The sequence below is a fragment of the Haliotis asinina genome, chromosome 11 (genome assembly GCF_037392515.1).
Source record: "Haliotis asinina isolate JCU_RB_2024 chromosome 11, JCU_Hal_asi_v2, whole genome shotgun sequence".
In the NCBI taxonomy this organism is placed as follows: domain Eukaryota; kingdom Metazoa; phylum Mollusca; class Gastropoda; order Lepetellida; family Haliotidae; genus Haliotis; species Haliotis asinina.
The window spans coordinates 39,763,609-39,790,535 of record NC_090290.1 but is presented as its reverse complement, the minus strand read 5'-3'; the positions used below and the strand labels follow the sequence as shown (position 1 = coordinate 39,790,535).

The following is a 26,927-nucleotide window of genomic DNA, read 5'->3' as shown; positions in this document are numbered from 1 at the left end:
GCAAGACATGCTTGACCGTGATTCTCTCATCACAAGGGATACAAAACGGAGGATCTTCGCCTTTTAACAAATACTCATGAGTGTATCTTGTATGACCAATGCGACATCGTCGCATAATGACCTCTTCGAATCTGGACAGACAACCCAAGTAAGTATAACCGATAGTTGGCTTGATTTGGTGTAATTTGTTTATACCTACTTGAGTATCCCACTTCTTTTGCATAAGATGACGGATATAAGATCTAATAACAGCTTTATAGTCAGAGTATGGAATTAAAAGTGGTGTTACAGATTTTTTCAGCGCTGCCTTAGCAGCAAGATCAGCCATCGCGTTACCAGAGATTCCAACATGGCTGGGTAACCAACAGAGGACGATGTCACATTGGCCAGTAGCAAGAGCATTATACAATTCAATAATGTCTAATAAAAGTGGATGCTTGCAAGACAGATTCTTAATAGCCTGAAGGCACGAAAGAGAGTCAGAAAAGATTATGTATCGTTTACATTTGGGGTGTCTATAAATGTACTTAAGAGCCGTCAGTATTGCGTTTGCTTCTGCAGTAAAAATAGAGCTATTATCTGGTAAGCGAGAAGATATTGTTCTGGATTCAATGACAGTGGCACAAGCTACGGTGCCACCATCCTTGGATCCATCTGTAAATAAGGATTTGTATGTATTATATTTACTTTTTAGCTGATTAAATTCTTGTTTATATTGTAATTCATTAGTTTCAGATTTTTTTAATGCTGTCAGTGTCAGGTCAACTTGTGGCCTAACAAATTGCCAAGGAGGAGAAGAAAGCAGGCGGAAAGGGGCTATATTATCTAGTCGAATGCCTGCAGCAGAAAGGAAAGGTTTGACTCTTATGCCAAGAGGCGGAACAAGAGAAGGTTTCTTGGTGTACAAATCTGCATAGAGAGGAGTAAAAACACATTTATATGCAGGATTTGATTCGTTAGCGTAGAGTTTTGTAACATATTGTAAAGCTAATTTTACACGCCGATGGGAAAGAGATGGCTCATCGGCTTCAACATAGAGACTGTCAACAGGAGAAGTTCTGAAAGACCCAAGACAAAGTCTCAGACCTTGGTGGTGGACAGAATCCAATAGTTTTAGATTGCTTTTGCAGGCTCCACCATATACGATGGAGCCATAATCAAGTTTGGATCTGATGAGTGATTGATACAGATGTAGCAGGGTAGCTTGATCTCCTCCCCACTTTGAACCAGACACGACTTTCAACAAGTCAAGCGCCTTCAGGCATTTATGCTTCAGGTATTTAATATGTGGTAAGAAAGTCAGATGAGAGTCAAAAATAAGTCCCAAGAATTTGGCCTCCTTTACAACCTTGATGGGAGTGCCATTTAAAAATAGTTCTGGGTCTTTGTGTGGTTTATATTTCCTACAGAAATGTATACAATTTGTTTTGGAATTAGAAAATTTAAAGCCGTTTTCAAGACACCATTTATGGATTTTATTGAGACATAATTGTAGTTGCCTCTCTATTGTATGCATATTTTTACCACGACAAGAAACATTAAAATCGTCTACGAAAAGTGATCCATCAACTGAATGACTTAAAACCCTTGAAAGGCTGTTTATTTTAATACTAAATAATGTCACAGATAAAATACTGCCTTGTGGGACACCCTGATCTTGGTTGTAATGATCAGACAGGGTAGAACCCACTCGGACTTGAAAGTGTCTGTCGTTTAAAAAGTTAGATATAAAATGAGGCAAACGTCCCCGTAAACCGAAATCATGTAAATCTCTTAAGATACCATGTTTCCATGTGGTGTCGTACGCCTTTTCCAGATCAAAAAAGATAGACACTGCATGTTGTTTATTGATTAGAGCGTTCTTCACAAATGACTCTAAACGCACCAGGTGATCAAGGGTACTTCTGTTTTTACGGAAACCACACTGGATATCGGTTATAAGGTTATTGGTTTCCAAGTACCATAAAAGTCGATTATTTATCATGCGTTCCATGGTTTTGCAAACGCAGCTTGTGAGAGAAATTGGTCGGTAATTTGAAGGATCGGTATGATCACGTCCGGGTTTAGGTATTGGGACTACTATAGCTTCACGCCATGATGATGGAAATTTTCCTGATGTCCAAATGTCATCAAAAATATTTAAAAGGGTTTCTAAACAGGATTCTGGTAAGTGCTTCAGGAGTTGATAATGTATATCATCAGCTCCTGTAGCAGTATCATGAGCCTGCTCAAGAGCAGTATGGAGCTCGTGAATAGAGAATAGTTCATTATAATCTTCTCCATTATCAGAATTGAAATTTATAGCTTTCTTTTCATGTTGATTTTTATATTTTTGAAATTCAGGTACATAATTTGAAGAAGATGAGTGTTTGGCCAGGGTTTCTCCAAGTTTATTTGCAATATCTGATTTATTTGTCAGTAGTTGATCCCCATCTTGGAGGTGGTGAATGCTAGATTTAGTGCCCTTACCTTTGATTTTCTGAATCATGTTCCATACCTTTGATATCGGCGTACGTGCATTGATCTTTGATACATACATTCGCCAAGAATGGCGTTTACTTTGCTTGAAGGTACGTCGTGCTTTAGCATTTAGAATTTTAAATTTATTCAAATTGTGGACCAGAGGATGGCGACGGAAATAATGTTCAGCTTTTTTCCGAGCCTTTCTAGCCTGTTTGCAATTATCATTGAACCACGGTTTTCTAATGTGTGGAAGTACAGAGGACATAGGAATACATTGTTTGGCTACGTTATTCAATTCATCAGAAAAACACTTTGCGGCGTCAGCAACATCAACAAAAAGTTCAAGTTTAAGTTTGTCAGCACAAAGGGTTTCAAATAAAGGCCAGTTAGCCTTCTTAAAATTCCATCGGGATAATGGAGGCACATCAGAGGGGGTTACCGGTGTTAGAATTGTTGGAAAGTGATCACTTCCACAGAGGTCGTCATGGACGCACCAGTCAAATTCATACAAGAGATTTGAGTCAGTGAGTGACAAATCGAGATTAGAATATGTACCAGTACCAGGATTTAAATACGTGTGTGAACCATCGTTATAAATGCATAAGTCATTATTTGAAATAAAGTCCTCAAGTAATTTACCTTTATTGTTGGTGTGGTCACTGCCCCAAAGTGGGTTGTGGCCATTTAAATCGCCCATTATGATGCATGGTTTGGGAAGCTGATCATAAAGTGCTTGAAGATCAGCTAGCTGAAGCGTCAATGTTGGAGGAATGTAAAGTGAGCACAAGGTAAAAACAACGTGCATAGTTATCCGAACTGCGACAGCCTGAAGACTGGTATGAAGCAACACAGGACTGTGGATCACACCCTGCTTTACTAGAACAGAAGATCCACCAGTAGCCTTAGTCCCTGGTGGAGAGAATGAATGGTAAGTATTGTACTGACGTAAAACAAAGTTGTCAGTTTCTTTTAAATATGTCTCCTGGAGACATATTGCTGACGGCTTATAATCCTGTATTAGTAAGTGTAAATCATTAAAATTGGTCCTGAGGCCTCTGCAATTCCACTGAATTAACGAACTGGAAACGCTCATGTGACAGGAGGTTGCACGGGAGATCTATTTTTCCCTTTTCTAGGCGACTTACTTCTATTGCGCCGAGGGGGGAGAGGAGAGACATCCATGTCCTCCAAAGAGTGAAACCTATTATGTATCCGTATAGGATCACGCTGACCCTTCGGTACACGATCTGATTTATCTTGCTTTGTGTTGGTCGTCTTCACAACAGGAGATGGTTGTGATACCGATGTAGGGGCCAATGGCGACGTTGGTATCATTGTAGATTGATCTTCAGTTTGTGATGAAGAAGAACATGATGATTGTTGAAGACGTTTAGTCTGAACAGGAGTCGAGGACTCTAGCCACGTGTATTCGGTCTGGCAAGCTACCGAATGACATGAAACAGGTCTGGAAACATTTTGGACTGAGGCAGAAGCAGTAGCCGCATAAGATGGCCCTGGCTTTTCAAGAGCAAGAACATACGCCTTCGCTTCTGAAAAGGTGATATTGCGGTCATGTTTCAGTTTTGAAATTTTGTTTTGAAATGCCCACGCAGGACAGTCTCTGGAAGATGAGGGGTGATTCCCTGAGCAGTTAACACATGAAGGAGGTTTATCACAGAGTTTACTGTCTTCACATTTGCCACCACAGCGATGACAGGCAGCTGGGTTATGGCATGATTTTGAGCCATGACCATACTTTTGACATCTGTAGCACCTAAGGGGATTTGGGATGTAAGAATCCACCCTTAAATGACAGTATCCAGCTTTTAGTGATTCTGGGCGTTTAGGAAGACCGAATGTAAATAAATACGTGTTGGTCTTAATAATTTCTTTGTTTCGTTTTGATGTAAAACGTTTAACAGCTGTAACTCCTTGTGAGCTTAATTCCGAAAGAATGTCATCTTCATCCATGTCTGAAAGACACCGACTTACATCTCGGACAATACCTTTACTGCTGTTGAGAGTCCTGTGAGGGGAAACCGTTACAGGAACATTCGCCAAAGACCTTGTTGATAGTAGGATTTGTGATTGAATCTGCTTTTTGCATTCAATCAGTAGACAGCCAGAACGGAGCTTTTTAATTTCTTTCACGTCACCTGCCAGACCTTCAATACCTTTTGCGATAGCAAACGGATTCAGTTTCAGTGGACCATCATTTGGTGAAGACATGACTAAGAAACGAGACCAATTTTCAGAATTACCAACGGCAATAGGAGTTTCATCTTCAGAGGATAATGAATCATCAGATTCATACGATCTTTTTTTTGAGTGGGGGTGCCATGGTTGTATTAAATATAGTTCGCCCTCCTAGCTCCCCACCCACCATGGAGTGTCAACAAGGACGATGCCTTATGTCCATGGACCTCCAACAGACGGCACCAGGGATACCAGGAGGGTATACTCAAGCAGGAGAATATCTTGAAAAGATACGTCCTACCAGATTGGCCCATGAGCCATCGCCTTCTGGGCATAAGACTCTAGGCAAGTTCGGAACATCATAAATCGAAATCAAAAAGTTTGAAATGAACAATTAGGCCAAGACTCAAAATAACACAGTTCCAAAATAAATTTGTGCAATGACATATATAAATGTAATCCATGCACAGGGCTTGGCATGACCAGCCGATTGGTCGAACCGGGCCCATTCGACCACCCGTCTAGGCGAAGTCAGGGCCAAAGTGGTGTGTTGAGCAACAGTAACACGATTGCAGGCCCCTATTGCTCTCAACCACCAGGATCCCTTCCTCCGCCGACACAGGGCCGCAACCCACGGCAAACGGGTTGGTGGACCAAATATCCCCCCGGGTCCACAACGGGGGTGTCGGCGAGCTCTTGGCGTTACCCAGCACCCACCACGAGGAGGTGGCTCGCCACGGGTGCCGAACAGACGGTGTGATTGAGTGAGTTGGGTTTTGCGTCACTTTTGGCAATATTCCAGCAATATGACGGCATGGGACGCCAGAAATGGGCTTCACAAATTGTACTTTTGTGAGGAATCGAACCCGGACCTTTGAGCGAAAGTTTAATCACTTGGCTACCCTTCCGCCCCTGCACAGACGTACGGCTTCCTGGTGAGTTTCAAAAGAATGAAACTGTCCCTAAATATCACGCCCACCTGTATCCCTCCCTCCACACACACACACACACACACACACACACACACACACACACACACACACACACACACACACACACACACACACATAGGTGAACCAAGTCTATCCTCCCGACCCCGACTTTTGCCACTTACACTGAATGAGTTTAGTATTACGCCGCACTCAGCAATATTCCAGGTATATGGTGGCGGTCTGTAAATAAAATAATCGAGGCTGGACCAGACAATCCAGTGATCAACAACATGATCTGCACAAATGGGAACCGATAACAGGTGTCAACCAAGTCAGCGAGCCTGACCACCCGATCTTACGACAAGCATAGTCACCTTTTATGGCAGGCATGGGTTGCTGAAGGCCAATTCTACCCCACGACCTCCACGGGTCTTGCCACTTACAGTAAGGATGGGTTACTGACAGCCAGTATTGTAACCTTGACCTTCACGGGTCACACACGCTCACGCTCACGCTCACGCTCACGCACACACAAGCACACATACACGCGCGCGCTCGTCCAGCAAAAAAAAAAAAAATGAAGGTTAGTTGATTGATATCCACACGTACTTGCTATTTTGTTAATGTACATCAATCTGCCGAAATCATTTCCAACAGGGATAACGAAACGTGTACTGGACAAATCGGTCACTCAAATTCGGTGACCACCAAATAGTAAACCAATGCAAATATCGGTTAGTCACCAAACCATTACACAAGCTACTCGACATCTCCGGCAAGGCATGTTCTCGTTACGGACAACAGATGGGAGTACTCGCTAGCGTTGGGTATGCTTATCATCGCAGTCTCGTTCTTGTTCAAGATGTCCCTCGATGGATGTGGATGGTATCATGCTCATCCTATCTGACAAATGACTGAAGGATGGACCCATACATCTATCGAGGTACATGCAAGGATAGGAAATAGGGATGAACAGCATCATTATCACGATGAGGGACACTTGACTGTAGTTTCTAATTACATTTCAAACTTCTTTTTGTAATAAAGAAGGTTGCTCACCCGTTCATTCCCTATTACTCCATCCTCTAAACGCCTCTCATAAGTGCTATACATATATACTTTCACCAAATTATACGACACCATGCTTTGGCCTGTTTTTGACTACGGAGCGAATCTATGGGGTGTAAATGACGCTTCTGGTGTAGAGGATGTCAAAAACAGAGCAATGCGGTTTTTTTCTTGGCTTCCGTAAATATGCACTCACTAGTGCAGTTGTTGGCGATATGGGGTGGACATCTATGTGTACGGTAGTGGGGAAGCGTGACCCGTCTACACATGGGACTACGTAATCCGCAGCCTACATTAAGAAAGCCAGACGTTCAGTCTTCCCAACTTTGCCTCCACGTCATTGAGACGAATATACCACCACAGATGCAGGCGACCGCTTCCCTTGCATTGATGACGGCGATGATAACAAGATATATGGCTTCACTACTAGGAAGACTCTTGAACATTTCTGTAAAGCTGATGTCATGTACGGCGATGGGACTCGTAGGTCTTAATCTCTTTCTCCAACTCCACACGACTGACTCCAAGGTTGCAGATCAGATGTTTGCACGGGTAATTTTTCTGCTGTCCAACGAGACCAATGAGACCTACGCCCGTGCTTTTCGGCTGCAGAGGGATGCTACCGTCAATGCCGGCCTCTAGTTGCAACCACACGCTGTCCAGGTAACAATAGTACAATAATATCTTGATCACATAACGAATTCACCTATTGAACGAGTAAAGGTATACCCACAAAATATCGTGATATGTTGGAATTCCTTTTACAATTTAGAGCTTCACTGGTCACAAATGACAAAAGCTAATTTCGCCCAATTTGTACATGAAGTGTATTGCTGCTGTTTAAATGGTCTAATGCCATTTACAAATTAGTGTTTTAATATTCATAAATGAATCCGGGTTTTTTGGCCGTTCCTGTTTTCTGTATATCCCGCGTGACTGTAACAACATATTAACCTCATTGTAACCAGTGGGCTGTGCGTGAAGACTATCGGCTCCTCCCTTGCCATTTTGTTTTGACACACTTTGGAAGGTTGACCTTTCTGTAATGAACCACATGTATTTACTAATGATGCTATAGGGTTATCAACATCACAGACAATATCTTCATCCATTCAAGTGGAAAGAAACGGTAGTGTAAATGTTTTGATGGTTTTTGTTCTCTACTGTTGTATTTTTCATGACACAAAGGCTTGCTCAAGCGAGAAGTAATCCAATATCAAACCAAACTAACACCATAGCTCGCTATTGTCGTGCTAGTATATATAAAATGGGCATTGATAGTATTAATTAATAAAGAACAGCAGTTTCTCCTCAAGTCTCCTTTCTCCTGTCTGGTTGAAACATGGCGGGATACCAGCTGGATGAAGTAATTGACCTCGTCAAAAGGGATCCTTCTCCACATGTAAGTGTGCGTGTTATGAAGAAATCTACTGAAAATGATAATGGTAGATGTGGAATTGTTTCTACACAAACTTTGCATTTGCTGTTTATATTGGTCATCACAGGGCTATAAACTTCGCTGTGCACGTAGGGGTCTAGGACAATGTTGCCACCGGAAAACTGACACCGAACAATTGACACACGATCAAATGCATGCGGACACCACCTAGGTCAATTGCCACCGGATATCGATGGCATTGTTCATCACAAAGCTTTAAACGGCGCTGTGCACGTAGGGGTCTAGGACAATTACCACCCGAGAACTGTGTTCGAGCAATTACCACACGGGCAATTGCCACCGGACAATTGCCACCTATGACAATTACCACATGACATTGATGACACTGGTCATCACAAAGCAATAAGCTGCCCGTACATGTTGGGGTCTAGGGCACTTGGCACCCGGACAATTGTCTTTCGGACAATGGTCACCTATGACAGCTGGCTCCGAGGACAATATACAATTGACATTGATGACACTGGTCATCACTAAACTATGAACTACATTTAGGGGTTAAGATCACTTGACACCCGGACAATTCTCACCCGAACAATTGCCAACTGGGAAATCATAAACACAAAAATAATTATAATTAAGTTCCTTTACTTAATCGAGTTGCAAATGATGCACTATAACTCTCATAACGTTCTGAACATTGGACTAATCATCTTTGCAGAGAAAATGTCCAGTTACATTTTCCAAGTACACATAACACATTATGCTCATTTTATCAAAAGTTTCATGTCAACTTATGTATACTTTAGACTGCAGTACCCAAGTCCAAAATGGTTTAAACATATTTTATTCAACCAAACTTGATTACTGATTACATGCTTTGGTTGTTAGTCAAGTATAGTTCGCAGAAAATATAGTATTTCGTCAGCATGAATTGCAACTAAACAGCCTTTTTATACCGTGCAAGGGGCGTCACATTTGTCTGATTTTGCAATATCTGCAATATACAAGAACCTGCATATTTATAGGTGCGCTTTACTAATGAATCTGTTGTGTATCCTGAGTTGTAAAATTACATGTTTATATATATAGGTTGTATTGATTTTAATCTGATACACACTGAGGGAGGAAACTGGTTAGAGAGTCGTGTGTCGACTAATTAACCATTTTGTGGAACAAAATTAATTCATTGTTATTTCTATTAAGAGCTGGATATTTGTTTCGTGACATAATTGGTTATGGATAATTCCACGTACCGCTCTAAATATTGTTCATATAGCATGAAGGTTTAATTTGTCTAAACAGTCAGATTGTTCTGTAGTGCAGTTGTCCCAGGAATGACCGAAATAGTCAGTCTCGAGTAATATATACAGTAACTGTTAATACATAATTTCAAGTAAGCTGATTTTCTAAACACTTGATATTCTTAGCACTTTAAAATTAGTCCTATTTCTTAGAGTGTCTAATTATATTTGTTAATATGTCTCTAGTTAACACCTTTCAATATTGATCCTTATTTCTAATCTATGCATATTTTTCATGGTCTCAATTACTTTAGTAAATATGTCTGAAGTTTTCATCAAAATCAAGATCTGTGTCAGCCAAGTCAGCGAGCATTACCACCTGCTCCCGTTAGTAGCCTCCTCATACCGAAGACCCATTGTAAACCTGATCTTCACGGCTGCATTAAACATACTCATATTCCTTTTCAGGAGGCGGGGACTTCAGTACAAGATTGTCCAAAGGCAACATTCGACAGTGAAGAGTGGGAAGATGAAGCCACCACCAGCCCTGACGAAGACCATGAAAACAAGGAACATTATCTACATTGCGGAGCAGTTGTGGCTAGGGCAAGGGCGACTGTCTGGACGAACATAGTACGCCAAAAGACGTTCATTTGCATCGCAGGTTCACTGGTGTTCTTGGCCGCCTATGCCGTATATTTGATATTCTGCATGAGGTTTTCTTTCGGAGATGAAGGATCTCTGCGACTGATACTTGGAACTGTCTTTTTGCTGTTTGTATATGCAAAAGTAAAGCTCGGAGCTCAGGCGCTAAATGTCCTCCTTCCAAAGTTAAAGAGGATTAAAAAGTTGCCATTGATAAGCAGAATAATACGATGGTTAAGTATTATATTTAGTGTTTATTTTTAAATGTTTTTTATTATTCTGAATTCTACGTTTATTAATAAAAATCTCTTTTCCCTAACAAAACGAAACCCAGGTTTAGATATATTAATGTTTTTAATTTCCATGGAACATTGATGAACGATATCTGTAGCGATTTTAATCAGTCGCTTTCTGCACGCACGACATGATATTGTTATCCTCTCAGACTGGTATTGAATAATATATTTCTGTTTTCAGATCTCACATGTTTTTTTCTGTATCTGAGTAAGCTTGCACTATGAAAATAGTTGAGTCTGGGCTAGTACAAGCAGCCACACATACACACGCATGTACGTCGTCATACGTGCGAAATACCTTTAAGATCGACGTTAAATCCCTTTTCTCCGAGAACAACGGTTCTTGTATGCTGGTATCCGCTTTTCTCAATGTACCGTGGTACATTTTATCGGAATCTGGACTTGGCATCACCAACACTGATTCTGCTTGCAAAATCTATTTATGTCGTTATATCTTGTATGAACGGAGTATTAACGACAACTGTGCATAAACCATTCTCTTTCAAGTAAGAACTTCAGATGACCTGATGTTTATGTTGACAGGATGCTGTATGTAGCCCTGGTGGTGTTCATCGCTGTCTACTTGACAACCAGCAACCTCGCCGCTGATAACTTCGTGTCATTAGCTGGTCTCGTATTCTTCATTCTGTTAGGATATCTGATATCGAAACATCCAGCCAGGGTAATTCATCTCATTCAAAACCGTTGACGTTTCGAATATTTTGAGTGACTATTACGTCACGTCGGCAATCTTTCAGCATTTCCTTGCTACACAAGTGTACAAAATATTATATTTTTAACAAACACTCATCAAAGGAGTGTAGAATAACATGCTTCTTAGCATATACTAAACAGCAAAAGAAAAAAATAAATCTCATGAAAGTAAGCCTTCATGTTTGTTTCTTTTATGTAAAAACTTGTGAGTTGCGTTTCTTTGGCTGTTAAGTATATGTGCACTTCAAACTAGGTTAGGTCTAATACGAACAGACATTCCAACAACGTCATTAGTTAGGAATCACTTTGTAGACTAACAACAACCAGAAGTGGGACCCTTAACGTGGGGACATGGGCATTTATGATGCTTCTGGTACCTCTGGTACCTGGTACCCGAACAGAAGTAACTGGGAGCAAACACTATCTACATGTATATGTTATGTACATACTTAGCATCACAAGTGAGTTCTGGTGAGCTTTCGTTGAGTGAGCTGGACCTGCTCCTTGAAAATACGTTGGAAATATTTGGCAGCAATATGTTCTTCCTTAAAGCAGTCATTGGTACAGTCCTCTGTCAGGCATGTGGACTGTCTGACCATCTGACTGTCTGACTTCTTTGACACTACTTCTGAACTGTTTATTCTCATCGAACATCTATATCATCCAACGTAATGAGCTCGTGAAGGTCCAGGATAGAATAGGTCTTCGGCAATCCATGCTTGCCATAAACGGCGACATTGCTTGTCGTACGAGGCGACCAACGGGATCGTGTGGCCAGGCTTGTCGACTTGGTTGACACATGTCATCAGTTCCCAATTGCGCAAATCGATGCTCATGCTGGTGATCACTGGACTGTCTGGTCCAGACTCTATTATTTACAGATCGCCATAATATGCCTGGAATATTGCTGAGTGCGGCGTAAAACTCACTCACTCACCTTCATGAATCATCATTTCAGGTGAACTGGCATTCAGTGTTCTGGGGAATCGGAACTCAGTTTCTGTTCGCCTTGCTGATACTGAGAACCAATTTGGGGTACGAAACCTTCCGATGGCTTGGAGAGAGGATAGAAGAATTTCTCGAGCACACAGACAAGGGTTCGGAATTCGTTTTTGGAAAGAGTTACAGAGATCACATGTTTGCATTTAGGGTAGGCGTGCTTTCCTTTCCAGTGTTAAATAAACGTTCAGAATTACCCACCCGATGCAATATAACTTTATATAAATTATTAAAGACCATATTTAAGCACCACTTATATCTAACGTCTTTTGATGTGGCAATTTTATACAAATTCACCCTCTTTCGGTATACAGTCATATACTTATGTTATTATATGCTCGACACCTGGGCATCTCTAATTTTTCAGTTATCCATTCACACAATTAACACTGCGGATTTGCCTTTTAACGCTCGATGGAATTTGTTCTGTCGCTAAATCGAGGCTTGCTTTTCTCTGTAACGTGTTATGTGAGGATATAATATCAGCAAATGTAGCTAAACATCCTTGTATAATCGTTGTTATTCTAGCGTTTTGCTCTCTTTGATACCTACAGTTTAACTAGAAAGCATTTTCGACTTAGTGTTGTGGTTCTATTTGGCTACAGAAATCGCAACTACCTGTAGGTATATACAATCAGGGTATCGAATTTGTTTCCAGATTATGCCATTAATAATGATGTTTTGCTCTACCATAAACGTGCTGTACTACTACGGGATTCTCCAAGCGTTTGTGGCCAACTTTGGCTGGTTCCTTGCTTTCTGCCTTGGGACGAGTCCAGTAGAATCAGTCAACACAGCTCTCAACATAGTCTTTGGACCAGTGAGAACATTTGAAACTCTTTACAAAACTTTAGTTTGTCCTTTCAAGAGATAATCATATGATTTTAGAGACTGGCTGAAGTTTTAATTTGTTCTACGAGTTGCATTTTGCAGGCCATTCAGAATGTCTCGTTAAAAGTACCTTTGGCTAAAACAAATCACGTTTTATTTCTCGCTCCGGGTAAACAAAGGTCAGACATTAGGTTGTCCGTTTTTCTGTTGATACCATGTCCAACCGACCTTGAAGGTTCATTCCGAAATAGTAAGCTATCTCTATGTATGATCTATTGTGATACAAAAAATAATTTCTCTTGCAGAGATAAACCAGGGGGACTTATTTTTGTTCATCTATGCTTAGAAATAGTTTATAACAAAACCTCTTGATCTACGTCAATCATGAATATTAAATCAATGTAGGAACAACCTTGTGAACGAAATTCAACGTCTTATAAAGTAAATTAAAAGACTTGAAAAAAATAACCTTGTATTGTATTGTATTTTCTAATTTCTTCCTGCCTGCTCGATCTCTTGCTTGTTTGGGGTGGAGATGCGAGGCATTTAAAAATGACCTTTCTGGAGAGATAAGCCAAGTTTAAACTGCATGTCTTTCCCAGGCAGAATCTCCTATCGCTATCAAACCGTTCCTGCCGTTGTTGACTCCGTCTGAACTGCATGCAGTGATGGCTGCAGGATTTGCGAGTATTGCAGGATCCGTCTTCGGAATGCTTACATCTTTCGGGGTACGTAGATCATCTTTGGGGTCCATCGTTCATCCCTCTCGCAGGTAATGAGGGATGGACCTTGTAGCTAATCCATCTGGCTAGGTAGTTCATCTTTTTTGTGGAGCAGGTCATCCTTCTTGCTACGTAGTTAATCCTTCCGGAAAAGTAGTTCATTCTTCGTGGTAAGTCGTTCATCTTTCGAAGAACTTAGTTTATCGTTCCATGGCGACCCGATTGTCTGCAACTTTTCCCCCCAGTTAACACTGTCAGGTTCACATTCATTGTTGACTTCGTGAATCTGTAGAATGAAGACGACATAATCAGCCCGTGGGTACTGACACTCAGTACAGTTTTAATGAACTGATTTCCTCCCCTGCGGATAACTTGTTTATTGTTTATTGTGTATATATCTTAATGATAACGTGGAAGTTGATACCTTGCTTTATGGTGTTACCCCTAGAACCATCCCATGAAGGTAGGCAGAGAAAAAATGGATTAACAATTCACTACCTCACACAGTGAGGGGACTATGGTATGCATCAACCATGCCACCGAGTAAGAGCACACATCCCGTTCTCCTTGTCGTCTTCCCATGTGGATAAGCTTAAGTTTCAAATGATGGCAATCAGGACACGTGTGACAGTTGAAGCCAAAGAGCATCAATAATTACACGCAACATTCTCCATTGTCATTGGCCTGGAACACTGGGCCAAGGGATTTATGGTTGTCCAAGGAGACCCAAAAGTTGTTAGGCTCGGTGTCTCGGCGTCGGACGACTTTTATAAAATCAAGGAGTGTCTGTTCCATGTTTGATTGCTTACTGTGTTTGGATGGAATTTCTAACTAATGCATCCCTGCATTAAGATTTAAGTACGATTAAGGAGTCCAAATATGGTCGAGTTCGAGGTTCGACTCAGACGTAAAACAGTAGCTAAATAAGAATACTTTTATATGGAATAAGGCCGTATCTTTTACTTCCAAATAATCATACTTTCGACTCATTTGTTTTATATATCTTCACATGCTTCATGAAGAGCGTTGGAGTAGTCCAGTGGTTAAAGGGGTCGTTCGTCACGTCGAAGACTGTCATTCGAAATCCCACATGGGTACAGTGTGTGAAGCCATTCTCTAGTGTCCCCGGCCATGACATTAATCGAGTGTTGCTAAAACAGACTAGACTCGCACACGCGACACCTGTTTTTCCCAGGGCCCTGCAAATCCAATACTGGCCGCTAGCGTCATGTTCGTTACAGATGCCCTGGTCATATCCAAACTGATCGTAACATCATGACCAAACAATAATGTCTAAATAAGGACTACTGACCTAGTTTTTACTATGAGACAATCGGACTTCCGACTCAAACGATTTTTCACTTATGTCTTCACATATTTTCCCAGGCTCCAGCCAATCACCTGCTGGCCGCTAGCGTCATGTCGGCCCCCGCTGCTCTGGCCATGTCCAAACTGATCGTCCCGGAACGACAGAGGACCAAGATCCAACCTAGAGACGCTTATAACATCCCAGTCCCGTAACGTATCACATGAAACGCCTGCCCTTTGTGCAGAGCATTTAATATAGTGTGTTCTGCAAGAAAGGATGCCATGCCCAGTGAAAGGTCTCATCCAGATTCATTCTGTTCGGTATTTCAGGCCTATAATACAAATACACTTCACACATTTAAATGTACGTGGTGGTGATGGTAACATATCTTGCACTGAAAACATGTTTCAAATAAATTGAATTAGATTTGATAACACGAATATTCTTAGAATTTAACAGACTGGACAATATTTGTTTCTATCTCTTACAAACATATAAAAGCATACATTCATTTCCAATCTCTTCAGAAATCCATGATAAACTCAAGTCGAAAAAAGTAACTGTCTAACCTCTGATGCCCAATTGAAGTTCAATTTCCCTACGAAACCTATAAGAATTGATTTTAATAATTTCAGCCAAGAGTTTATTACTCTTAATCTAGTGAGAACAATTAAATTGCAACGGTCCATTTTCCTTAATCCAGTCCTGCTTGTAGTATGCTTTCTCTAACCGAGGAAGCTTTTAAAAATATGATGAATGGACCTTTTCAATGCAGTGGATATATTCAAAATTTCGAAAACATATAAACGAATCTAGAGAATATAAAGAATATAAAATCTCAAGTCAAAGGTGGCACATGCAGTCTTGAAAGAAAGAAAAGAATTCTTTTCTAATCACTTGTATACAGATAGCATAACCTTTTATGCTTGAGCAGATAAAGTTTCACAGGCTGTTGACCGATTTAGTCTGGATGGGAATATTATACTCAAGCATTTACAACAGGTAACCCATTTCAGTCTTGCAATACATACCATATTTCATCCATTTTTTTAATACACCTCCGTTTCTGAACACAATATTTGTTTTCTCAGTGTTAATATTCAAATTCGAAGTGATACAAAATTGGTGAGAAACATTAAGTTATTGCTGTAAACAGTGACCGTATACAGATCATATTTACATCGTCGGCAAAAAGTAGCATCATAATATCATCATCAAGATCTTGAGATATGAACACACCATGTTTACAGGACCTATAACTTCCATAATTTCATTTACAAAAAAACAGATGAAAAGTCATGGCCTTAAAATGCAGCCTTGGTGTACTCCAGAACATATCGGTTTTACAATTACCTACCTTATATACAGTGTTACAGACGAATACACACTATGAAAACGAATGTATAATTTACCATGGCAACCTAACATGAGTGGCATATATGGAAGTTTGGCTCTATCAGCATAGTCGAAGGCATTTTAAAAATCTATAAAGACACAGACGAATCGGCGAAGATATTTAGAACATTGAGTCTGGAAGGTAAATATATTGTCTGTGGTAGCACATCCGGGTCTGAACCAAGCTGGTGCTTTTGTTAAAATATCATAATGATTCAAGTCTATCCATGAACGGAGGCGTGTATCCAGGAGTGATAGATGTTTGGGTCCGTTGAACATCCTGAGGTAAATAGAGGTATGGTTAGAGTATAGTTCCAGGAATCTGTGGATATTCCTAATACTGAGTTAAATAGTGGCTTGAGGAAGGCACGTAACGACGATTATTCAGTCTTGAAAAATTCTCGAGGAATTCCATCTTCACCAGGGCATTTACCAGTTGTCAGTTTCCTCATAGCTTCAGAGAAATATAACCAGACAATAGTTGGTTGATCTACACCAGAGGTGTTCACACACAAATAATTTTTAGCTATGAAATCAGATACGTGTTGATAAAAATTGTCATCGCCATTGAGTTTACATGGGATAAGAGATCCTTAAAATATACCCCAATAACATTTGGTGTTGTTGGACGTTCTTTTTTTACAAAACGAAAAGAAAAGAAAATGTAAAACAAAGGTTTCATATTGAAATTTATCGCCCTATTAGTCTGTTTTGGAGCAAATTTTCAGTTTAGAACGAATGTATTATATATTTATGGTCATGTACTACCTTAAAACAAAAGCTGTGATATTACTGTGGAAGTCGCTGTGGTAGAGCGGGCTATGCGGCTGACTTTGTGTGCTAGCGAGTAGATGCCTGACTCTGAGGGTGCGAAGACCCGGGTTCGATTCCAAACATGGGTACAATGTGTGAAGCACATTTCTGGTGACCCCCATTTCTGGAATATTACCCACTCGCTCACTGTACATGTAATCCATTGATGTCAGTTGTTAGTGTAAAACGTGAAACCAAAATAATATGGAACGAAATGCACCAATAGTTCTTGTTTAGGCGTGATTAATTGGGTTGAAATAAATGTAACAATACAATCAATTCATATACCACAATGGTTTGCAGAAAATTCAACAATATTTTGGAAGCTGTATCGGAGGGTGCCAGAGAGTCTATACCTATTCTAGCAAGTGTGATTGCCAACCAGATCATCTACATCGCTATTGTTGAATTCGTGGATTCGACACTCATTTGGTTCGGCAACAGAGTTGGAGTATCTGGAGTGTCCTTTGCGGTAAATCCGTTTAGTGTTGAACACTGATAAGTTAGAAAGTGAACTTTTCCAACAAGCCCTTTTTGTGAAAAGGATAAATTAATAGGGATATATGGCAATACTGAAGCATTTTTTATCGCTCAGTGAGTGAATATGATTTTACACCGCATATATTTATAGCCATTGGTGCCTCTATCGTCGTGTAATAACATTGACTGAGGTTACTTTTACGCTGCTCTCCACCTATATGGCGGTGGTCTGTATATAATCGAGTCTGGACCAGACAACCCATTGATCACCAGCATGAACATTGATATCGCAGGTGGGATACGATGACATGTGTCAACCAAGTCAACGAGCCTGACCACCTGTTCCTGTTAGTGGCCTTTTACAACAAGCATCGATTACGGAAGACTAATTCTAGTCCTGTAGTGTAGTGCCAGTTTGTTTTGTCAGTAATTCTGTCCCGCACCTTCACGGGTCGCGTATTAAGACATGGTATTTTGTGCTGTGTCGTTTTATGTTGTGTCATCAACAAATCACCAAAGACTCCATCAAGACTGAAGATAGGACCGACCGGAAGAGACGGCAGGTATTTTCGAGTTGAATTCTTATGCAATATTTGTTATCCTATCTTTCAGTTCCTGTGCTCATACGGTCTCTACCCTTTAGTATACCTCATGGGCTTTTCGAGGTCAGATTTCCTGAAGATTGGTGAGCTGTTGGGAATTAAGACTTTTGCGAATTCCTTCTATGGCTACCATCTGTTTGGGAAGCTCATCAAGAACCGCGTGGTGCTTGAGCACTACGTGGCAACCACCAACGGAACGTGGCACTGGGACGGAACTGACGTCATACTGGACTGGACCAATAAGACACTTCCTGGCGGGATACTGACGGTATGTGGTGGAGTTGATGAGAGGTTATTTATCTTTGGTCAGCACATATTTTGTTTGTCTGTTGTTTAGCGCATCCTATTCCAACAATATGGCAGCGGTTTGTAAATAACTGAATCAGGATGAGACAATTCAGTGATCAACAGCATGAGCATCGATCTAAGCAATTGAAACACAGTAATATGCAGCAACCACATCAGCGAGAGCGACCATGTGATTCCGTTAGTCGCCTATTACGAGTGAGTTAAGTGTTACGCCGCACTCAGCAATATTCCAACTTTATGGCGGCGGTCTGTAAATAGTCGAGTCTGGACCAGACAATCCAGTGACCAACAACATGAGCATCGATCTGCGCAATTTGCAACCGATATCAACCAAGTCAGTGAGCCTGACCACCCGATCCCGTTAGTTACCTCTTACAAGCATAGTCGCCTTTTATGACAAGCATGGGGTGCCGATGGCCTATTCTACCCCGGACCTTCACGGGTCTCGCCTTTTATGTCAAGCATGGATTGCTGAAGATCAATTCTGCGGTACCTGCAGTACGACGATCTGCGTTTATATTAAGGTTTCTTTCTTTCTTATTTTTGAAGAGTGTGACAAACTATATGACAGAATCTGCGAATCCAAACGAACACGTTTTCTAATTCACAGAAACGATCGGAGGTGATAGGGACATACGCGTTCTGTGGACAGAACCACCTCGCAGCCCTCGGAGTCGCCATTGGCGTCTACAGCACTCTGATCCCCGAGAGAAAACGCACCATTACCAAATACATCATCCGTGCTAACATAACTGGGCAGTTAGCTTGCTACATGACCGCATGTATTGCTGGTGAGTCATATGCCATCAGCATAAATAGGGAAATTCCGTTTTGCGAGCATACCACTAGCCAGTGTCAATGCATGTGAGAAATGGTAGTTATATATCCATACAGATGAAACATGTCCATAGGAATACATTTTGACATTGGTCCTAGATTTCTCTTCATCACCTGCCTCCTGGCTTCATCTTCTTCATCTTGTTAATAAAACATATCTACGTTTTTAATGATATACATTGCTTCATGAAAAACATCCAGTTTCTTGTTAAGCTATTTTTTTCGAGCTTGTTGCCACGAACTTTGTGGTTACATAGAGGCCGCCGTTACAGTTAACTGACATATTGTTACCCTGCAACTGTGTACATGCACTCCAGGACACAAAATGTAGTCTCATGACATGATTTTGCCATATGCCAGCATCCATACCGACTGTCGTAGATATTCCTACGTCCATTTAAAGAATGTTTTGAATATCGATAAAAAGTTATATGATATAAAACAACACCCGGTGTATACGTTTCGTTGATATTTCATTCAACTCCATCTTCCTTGAGACCCCTGAAGGTCCCGGGGTAGAATAGGCCTTTAGCAACCCATGCTTGCCATAAATGGCGACTATGCTTGTCGTAAGAGGTGACTAGCGTGATCGGATGGTTGGATCGCTGACTTGGTTGACACATGCCATCGGTTCCCAATTGAACAGAACGATGCTCATGTTGTTGGTCACTGGATTGTCTGGTGCAGACTCGATTATTTACAGACCGTCGCCATATCGCTGAAATATTGCTGAGTGCGGCGTAAAACTAAGCTCACTCACTCATCTTTGAATAGGCTAAACGGAACCAATTTTAAACATATATTTTTGGGTCAAGGACGAGTATATATATGCAAATACATTGGTCAGGTAGGTCAGAAATAACCAGTGGTGATCGGTGTTCGTCATTCATGTTCAATCCTATGAACTGCTACAACAATTAACGCACTTGTGTGATGGACTTTCTTTTTGGTGCTTTCTGGGAGAGTTTAGACTTTAAAATAGTTGCGCTGAGGCAACCCAGTGGTGAAATCGTTAGCTCGTCACGCCGACGACCCGGGTTCGATTCTCCACATGGATACAATGCATGAAGCCCATTTCTGGTGTCCCCCACCTTGATATTGTTGGAATATTGTTAAAAGCGGCGTACAACCCAACTCACTCACTCACTTTAAAATAGTCTGATCTACCGAAACACCATCTCAAAATAGACTCAAATGTTTTCGGCACAACTTGGCCCGGAATGCCAAAAGCAATGTATATATACATTTCATGAAATACTTGTACATTTATAGATAAGTATCATGTCTACCTAGATGTGAACATATGACAGGATACATTTGTGATGTATATACTGCTATTGTTGTCTAGTCAGTATTAACTGCGTGGGCCGACCGAACTAAGGTATGAAAGCATAGAAAAACATTCCTCACCTAGAGGTACGTGTTTGTTTTAATCACTATGAGCTTTGAGAAAATGAATAAATAAATGTAGATGCAATGCTGTTCTATCGATGAGCAAATGTGAAAAAAATGACATCACATTAACAGACAAGTTCGAATGAAATACCATACACGACCACATTTATTTGTTGTATTCAGGTAGGCATAACATTAATTCATCCAAGTAAACACGTGACGTCACAGCTGGTATGTTTGGGATGTTTTTTGCCAGCTCGGGATGAATAAGACAGACAAACCAACCCTGATAGCAGCTGTTCTAAGAACATAAGATAATGGATCTTTATCTACCAAACTGTTTGCTGTAAACAAGGATATCATCGTTTGGTATTTAGATAGATATAATGTATATATGCAAATATATTGGTCAGGTAACCAATGGGAATCGGTGTTTTCGTTTCTCCGAAGCAAATATCACCTTGTCAGAAAAAAGAGATATCTTCAAAATATGTAGTCTTTTTAAGGACCTGGAACAATATTTGTCGCCCTCGGTCAGAGATAATGCAACTGACGCAAGCAAACTGAACAATTAAGATAATGGATACGTATATAATACAAAACGAATCGTTTCTCAAACTTTACAGTAAATATTTGGAATTTCCTCCCTGTAGATTATTCCAGTGTTAGTTCACTAGCCGCATTCAAAACACCAGTAAAGGGACGTGTGTGTATAGTACATACATATTGATTTCATCAAAGGATATAGATTCTACAGTATACATAACATTCGATTCCGGTTTGGTTCCAGTGATCTCAGTGCAGGCAAATGCGTCAGTGGTTCCGACAGTGCTGTCATAATGAAAATGCACTAGATTTCCCTTTTTAACTGCCTAGGGACATTGGGGTCGCTAAGTGGTTAAGGCGTTCGCTCGCCACGCCAATGACCCTGTTCCGATTCCCCACATGGTCACAGCGTTTGAACCGCATTCCTGGTGTCCCTTGCCGCGACATTGCTGTAATATTGCCAAAAGCGGCATAAAACCATACTCACTCACTCGTTTTATTTGCTTAGCACTTAAATGAAAATAGACAGAGAATGTTTGAGGATACGATATGTTTTCTATTCTTTGTGGTCACTCGCCATTAACAGCAAATCTTGAAATTATGAAATCCTCACACAGTGTCATTATTTTCATATTGTGGTATCCCAAAAGTTTGCTGAACACATCTTAAGGGCTAAAACTTTGTCCTTTGTCGTATGACAATCTGTGTAATAACAATGCAGTTATTAAGGGTTATTACCATCAGGTTCTCTTTGCAAAATTGTTGTAAAAGTAGCTTTATCACCAGTCATGTGCACGTCACATTGCATGTTAAAGGGAGGTCGGGCATTAAAATATATCCGAAAGCGGTGATTTCGACGATTGTATCGCTAGGGCTACATCGGGAAAGTGCGCGCGCGATTAGAGTGCAAAAACAGTTTCATAGGTAGGGCGGATGCTGAGTTCCCGTCGTTACACGTTTTATGGACAATTGAAATCCAGAAGTTAAGTTATGTAAAGAGCAAATAAACATCGATGTTATTTACCCAAGATCGTTAATACCACTTCAGATGCAAAATCAGTTGTGTAACAGAAATGCTGAGCGAAATCCAGGAAGATCAGTCGTCTTCTGTTGATGGGTTATGTATTTAACAGGAAGCCACGTGATCAAAACACTCCCTGGCTGTGCGGGGGGAAAAGTAGGACTCATCGTCGAAAACACATACAAAATACCCGGATGTTGCAAGCGGCTACAAATTCGCCGATACGTTGTCATCAACGCTATTTTTGTAGACATTTGTAGATATTTTTGTGTGAAACAGATGAATATATCTGTATCAATCAAGATAAGCAAAAACAAAACTTTAAATGATAGAATCTATTTAAGATAAATATTACTTCGTCGAAAACCCCTGACACCGGGATATCATATGATTATTCGCTTCCCAGTCGTTTCATATTAACAAGCAGTTTAACCGCTATGCTACCTCACCCCATCTCTTTGTGGAAAAAAAGTAGCATCACAAATGACATGTTTAATATTGATCCTTGTCCTTGTCCATTTCGTAATATGCCGTTCAATATGTACATACAGTTCAATATGTAGGTCTACAATACTCATTGCAATGTTTTCCATGAGATCAATGCAAATAATAGTTATCGATTACCACTGCACTTTAACTAAGTTACGTTCATTTAACTCATCCCTACAGGTATGCTGTATGACGAGTCTCTATTCTAACCTGGGTGGATTTGAGGCCAGCTTTAGGAGCAGGATATATTGCAGGGCTCCAAGCATCAACTCGCTGTTCATAACAGCCGACAAAAGGAACTGATTGCTGTCACACACGTTACTAATTTACAGTGGATCTAAATAAAGAGATAAAGTTTATTATTTTGATTGTGTGTATTTTTTGTAAATTATGTGATAGATAATAACTCTCTTCCATCTCTCCCCCCCTCTCTCTCTCTCTCACGCAAGCTTAGAGAAGCTATTGATATATTGATGTAGGGGTGTTGTTTATTTACTTTAATTTATTCAACGTATATACATTTATCAGATGAGATAAAGTTATCCTTTTTATTGTGTATAATGTTTAACTAAATTATAATATAATGGCAATGTATGATAATAAACAATGCCTCTAGCTCCTGCTCTCTCTATCCTTTGCACACATGTTTAGCTTAGAGAAGCTGTTAGGTTGATGTACCGAGTATTTTTATTTACATTGCTTTATTTAACGTATTTACGTTCATAGACTCGTGTTATATCTGCCTGATGCTGCTTAATGTCACGATAAATGGCTTTTAAAGACAACGGGTTTTTTTAAATAAAACGCATTTCATCTACAGTCCAAGGATAGCCACATTAATTTAGTTTTTGGTATGGTCTAATCACGACGACTTAAGACACTAATGTTGCATTTAGGAGGATATGAAATTGTTTCTGGGTGATACCAAATGCTATGATATTTTTTGGCTCACCAAGCATAGTAAATACAACAATTCACATACAAATTACAACGTATAATAGCTACAACTCATGATCCATTGCACGTCTAAAACAAACTCATTCTTGACGTTCATCAAATGGATCCAAGCAAGCACCGGTGCGATGACAAGACCTAGACGAGTTCTTCAGTACTATTATCAACATTCTCTTTTGAAAATCATAACATTCAGCTTCTAAAATTATAAAATCACCTGCCGCAGAAACGGAATCATTCCACAAACTGATATTAGAAACAGGAATAGGAATACAGTTAGGCAAATATGTGTGCAGTGTTACATTGCATTTTCAGGATGTGAACATAATATATTCAGTTATTATCATCTGAACGTTTAAATGAGAGAGATGTTTTAATGCTCCTTTTTCTTGCACTTTTCTCCTTCCTTTCAGTATATTTTCAGCATTTCAATACACATTTGGGCACCATACATTTGCAAAGTATGCAAAATTCTATAGACGAATCTGAAGAATTTCGTGTATTCTTCACCACCACCACCCCCCCCAACCCCCCCACCCCCCCACCATCAATCATACGCACATAACAAAATATACAATAACTCTCACAGTCCGATGCCGCATGCAGTGTTGCATCAGTTACATTGAAAACTATATAATATGTGCATGCATTAGTTAATTAGCTTAGATGTTTTGAATAAAGAAAAGATGCAATTTCCGGTGGTTTCACTAAGTACCATGGTACAAGAGACTTTTCAGGATATTGAGGAAATGTACAGACAATGTGTATTTCATACATCCTTTACACCACACACAAATCCTTATATTTTTATTAGTCTCTGTTTTTCTACGTTCACTGACCATAGCTCTTTCCCCCAAATTTACAGATATTTTCATTTGTTAGTAAACAAGTGTCCAAAAGGAACGATACCAAATTTTTCAAATTAGTTTATTACTAAGTGATTTTTGGGGGTACAAAAACATGCCAATTGGCACTGCATATCCCAAACAGACCGTATTTGATGGAAAATACCGGGAACACTTTACCACTTCCGGGAAAAAGGTAAATTTCGTGAAAGTGAAGTTTCCCGCTTTAGTAAGTTCTGCACGTGCATAAAAACGTTGATATCACAACAACAAAAAGAACACAAGACATGCCACGTTTGACAGCCATAGAAAGAGAGAGAGCCTCTGGAATGATCCAACAAGGAACGACACACGTTTTCGTCGCCAGAAGGTTGGGCTGGGCACGCATCACCATCACCAGACTGATGCAGCGGCTACGACAGACAGGTCACACCTCAGACAAGCCCAGGAGTGGAATACCACGAGTAACGGTTACTGTTACCACACTCGGTGAAGATCGTTACATCCGGGTAATTCACCTGGGGAACCGCACCGCAACGGCGACGTCCACGGCGGCTACAGCACTGGGTCACCGGATCAGTCGACAGACTGTCTACAGGAGACTACGGCAGTATGGTAGCCGGCCCCGTCATCCCTACTGCGGACCGCTCCTTACGCCTCGACATCGGCGCGATAGATCGATGTTGGCCAGGCGAGTCCGACGCTGGCAACGTCGTGACTGGGCACGTGTTCTGTTCTCGGATGAAAGCAGATTCCTCGTCTTCAGAAACTATGGACGGCAGTTTCTTTACCGAAGAGGTGGTGAACGTTTGGCGCCTAACTGTGTTCATCACGTCCGGCCGTTTGGAGGTGGAGGGTTAATGGTTTAGGGTGGCATATATGGTGACGTCAAGACAAGGTTTTCGTAATTCGGGGAAATCTGAATGCCCAACGTTATCGTGATGACATCGAACAACCTGTTGTGGTGCCCTTTCTTCAGCAACATCCTCGTGGAATCATTTTCCAGCAGGACAATGCAAGGCCACACACAGCAAGATTGACACAGGACCTCCTTAACGACGCCAACATACAGGTTTTGCCATGGCCCGCATATTCACCGGACATGAATCCCATCGAAAACGTATGGGACCACCTCGATCGGCAAATCCAAAGTTGTCCTGTGCCCCCAGACAACGTTCAGGACTTTTGTAACGGTATCTTCTCGGGGAATGGCAACGCATCACTGCGAACGTCATCAGACGTTTGACGTCAGCAGTCCGCAAGCGTGTTCTGGCGTGAATTGAGGCTGACGGTGGACATACCCGCTACTGACTTGACTTTGAGACGCTTTTCATATTGTTTCTCTGATTAGTACCACCCATCTTTAATTCAGTGTTCAAATGTGACTGAAATGAATTCTTTTACAGATATTGAGAAATGATTTATCAAAAGAATAACACCAAATGTAACCGTGTCTATTGTTCTGTTTTCATCTTATGTCGTTGCAAACCGGTGGTATCGTTTCTTTGGGACAGAAGTTTATACTTTCTCTATATATTTAGGTGAGTTTGTAGTCCAAGATTTAATATTATATCGTCAGCAAAGTTAAGTATCAGAAGCTCTGCTAAATAAGGGAACATTTGTTTACTAATTTCACCAAAATTAAGAATTTCAAAGTGCAACAAATTCATTGATGAAAAAGGAAAATAGATCAGGACTAAACATGCATCCCTGGCGCAGCCCGTCATAACGAACACATGAATTTTTGTGACACAATGTCCCAATTTAGAACGATCAACACAAAGCTAACATTTTTACTTAATACATATAAAGTAGAGATTTGATCAGGGGTTGAACAGTTCCTTCGGAAATCAGCGTGGGATTCAGGTAGTTTGTCAATAATGCATTGACTGACTAAAAGGAAATATTTCCGTGATTATTCTGCAATTGCTGTGACGGCGTATAGCTCTGAATAATTGTTTCGAGTAGCTTTGAACAACAAGCAATGCAATCAAACATGTTGTGTTGACAGCGTAAGTGGCCATTTTCAAACTATCGCACGAATGAGTGTCGTATATATTGTTGTTCGTTAGCCTGTACTGAGGTAATCTACTATACATAACGCCAAGTGACTATACTAGACTAAGTACACGATGTACAATTCAGTCATTGTTATCGTGTTGTCAAATGCACCTCGTTCCAGTTGTACTATCTCGTCTTCTGATTTTTTACCTCACCGAGGACGCTCACGCAAACAACATTTTGTTGGTCATGTTCAAATACTTCGCAATCAATAGTGAAACGGTCTTTTGTTGGACTGTATAACAACTCATACAGTCATATTTCTTTGCACAATGAAGTTTACCTTGTAACTGGTGTAACGTGAACACTGCTTTCATTATATCATGGGTTTCAACAATGTGTTTAATGAATAACCGAACTGACAT

At 40.6% G+C, this 26,927-nt stretch overlaps 1 protein-coding gene across 1 annotated transcript; it reads left to right on the top strand.

Moving 5' to 3' along the window:
• Nucleotides 1–7,975: 7,975 nt before the first annotated feature.
• On the top strand, nt 7,976–23,005 carry LOC137256140 (solute carrier family 28 member 3-like). Its single transcript, XM_067793842.1, has 11 exons — nt 7,976–8,061; nt 9,768–10,177; nt 10,784–10,922; nt 11,913–12,104; nt 12,612–12,773; nt 13,387–13,512; nt 14,893–15,023; nt 17,327–17,495; nt 18,116–18,373; nt 19,025–19,205; nt 22,883–23,005. Exons 1-11 carry the CDS (start codon nt 8,002–8,004, stop codon nt 22,909–22,911), a joined length of 1,857 nt encoding a protein of 618 aa, XP_067649943.1. The 5' UTR covers nt 7,976–8,001; the 3' UTR covers nt 22,912–23,005.
• Nucleotides 23,006–26,927: the final 3,922 nt, after the last annotated feature.

Coding starts and splice junctions, on each gene's coding strand:
- LOC137256140 (XM_067793842.1), top strand. CDS start 8,002: ATGGCGGGATACCAGCTGGATGAAGTAATTGACCTCGTCAAAAGGGAT. Junction 13,513..14,892: donor GAATGCTTACATCTTTCGGG/GTACGTAGATCA, acceptor ATATTTTCCCAG/GCTCCAGCCAATCACCTGCT. Junction 15,024..17,326: donor GCTTATAACATCCCAGTCCC/GTAACGTATCAC, acceptor AATGGTTTGCAG/AAAATTCAACAATATTTTGG.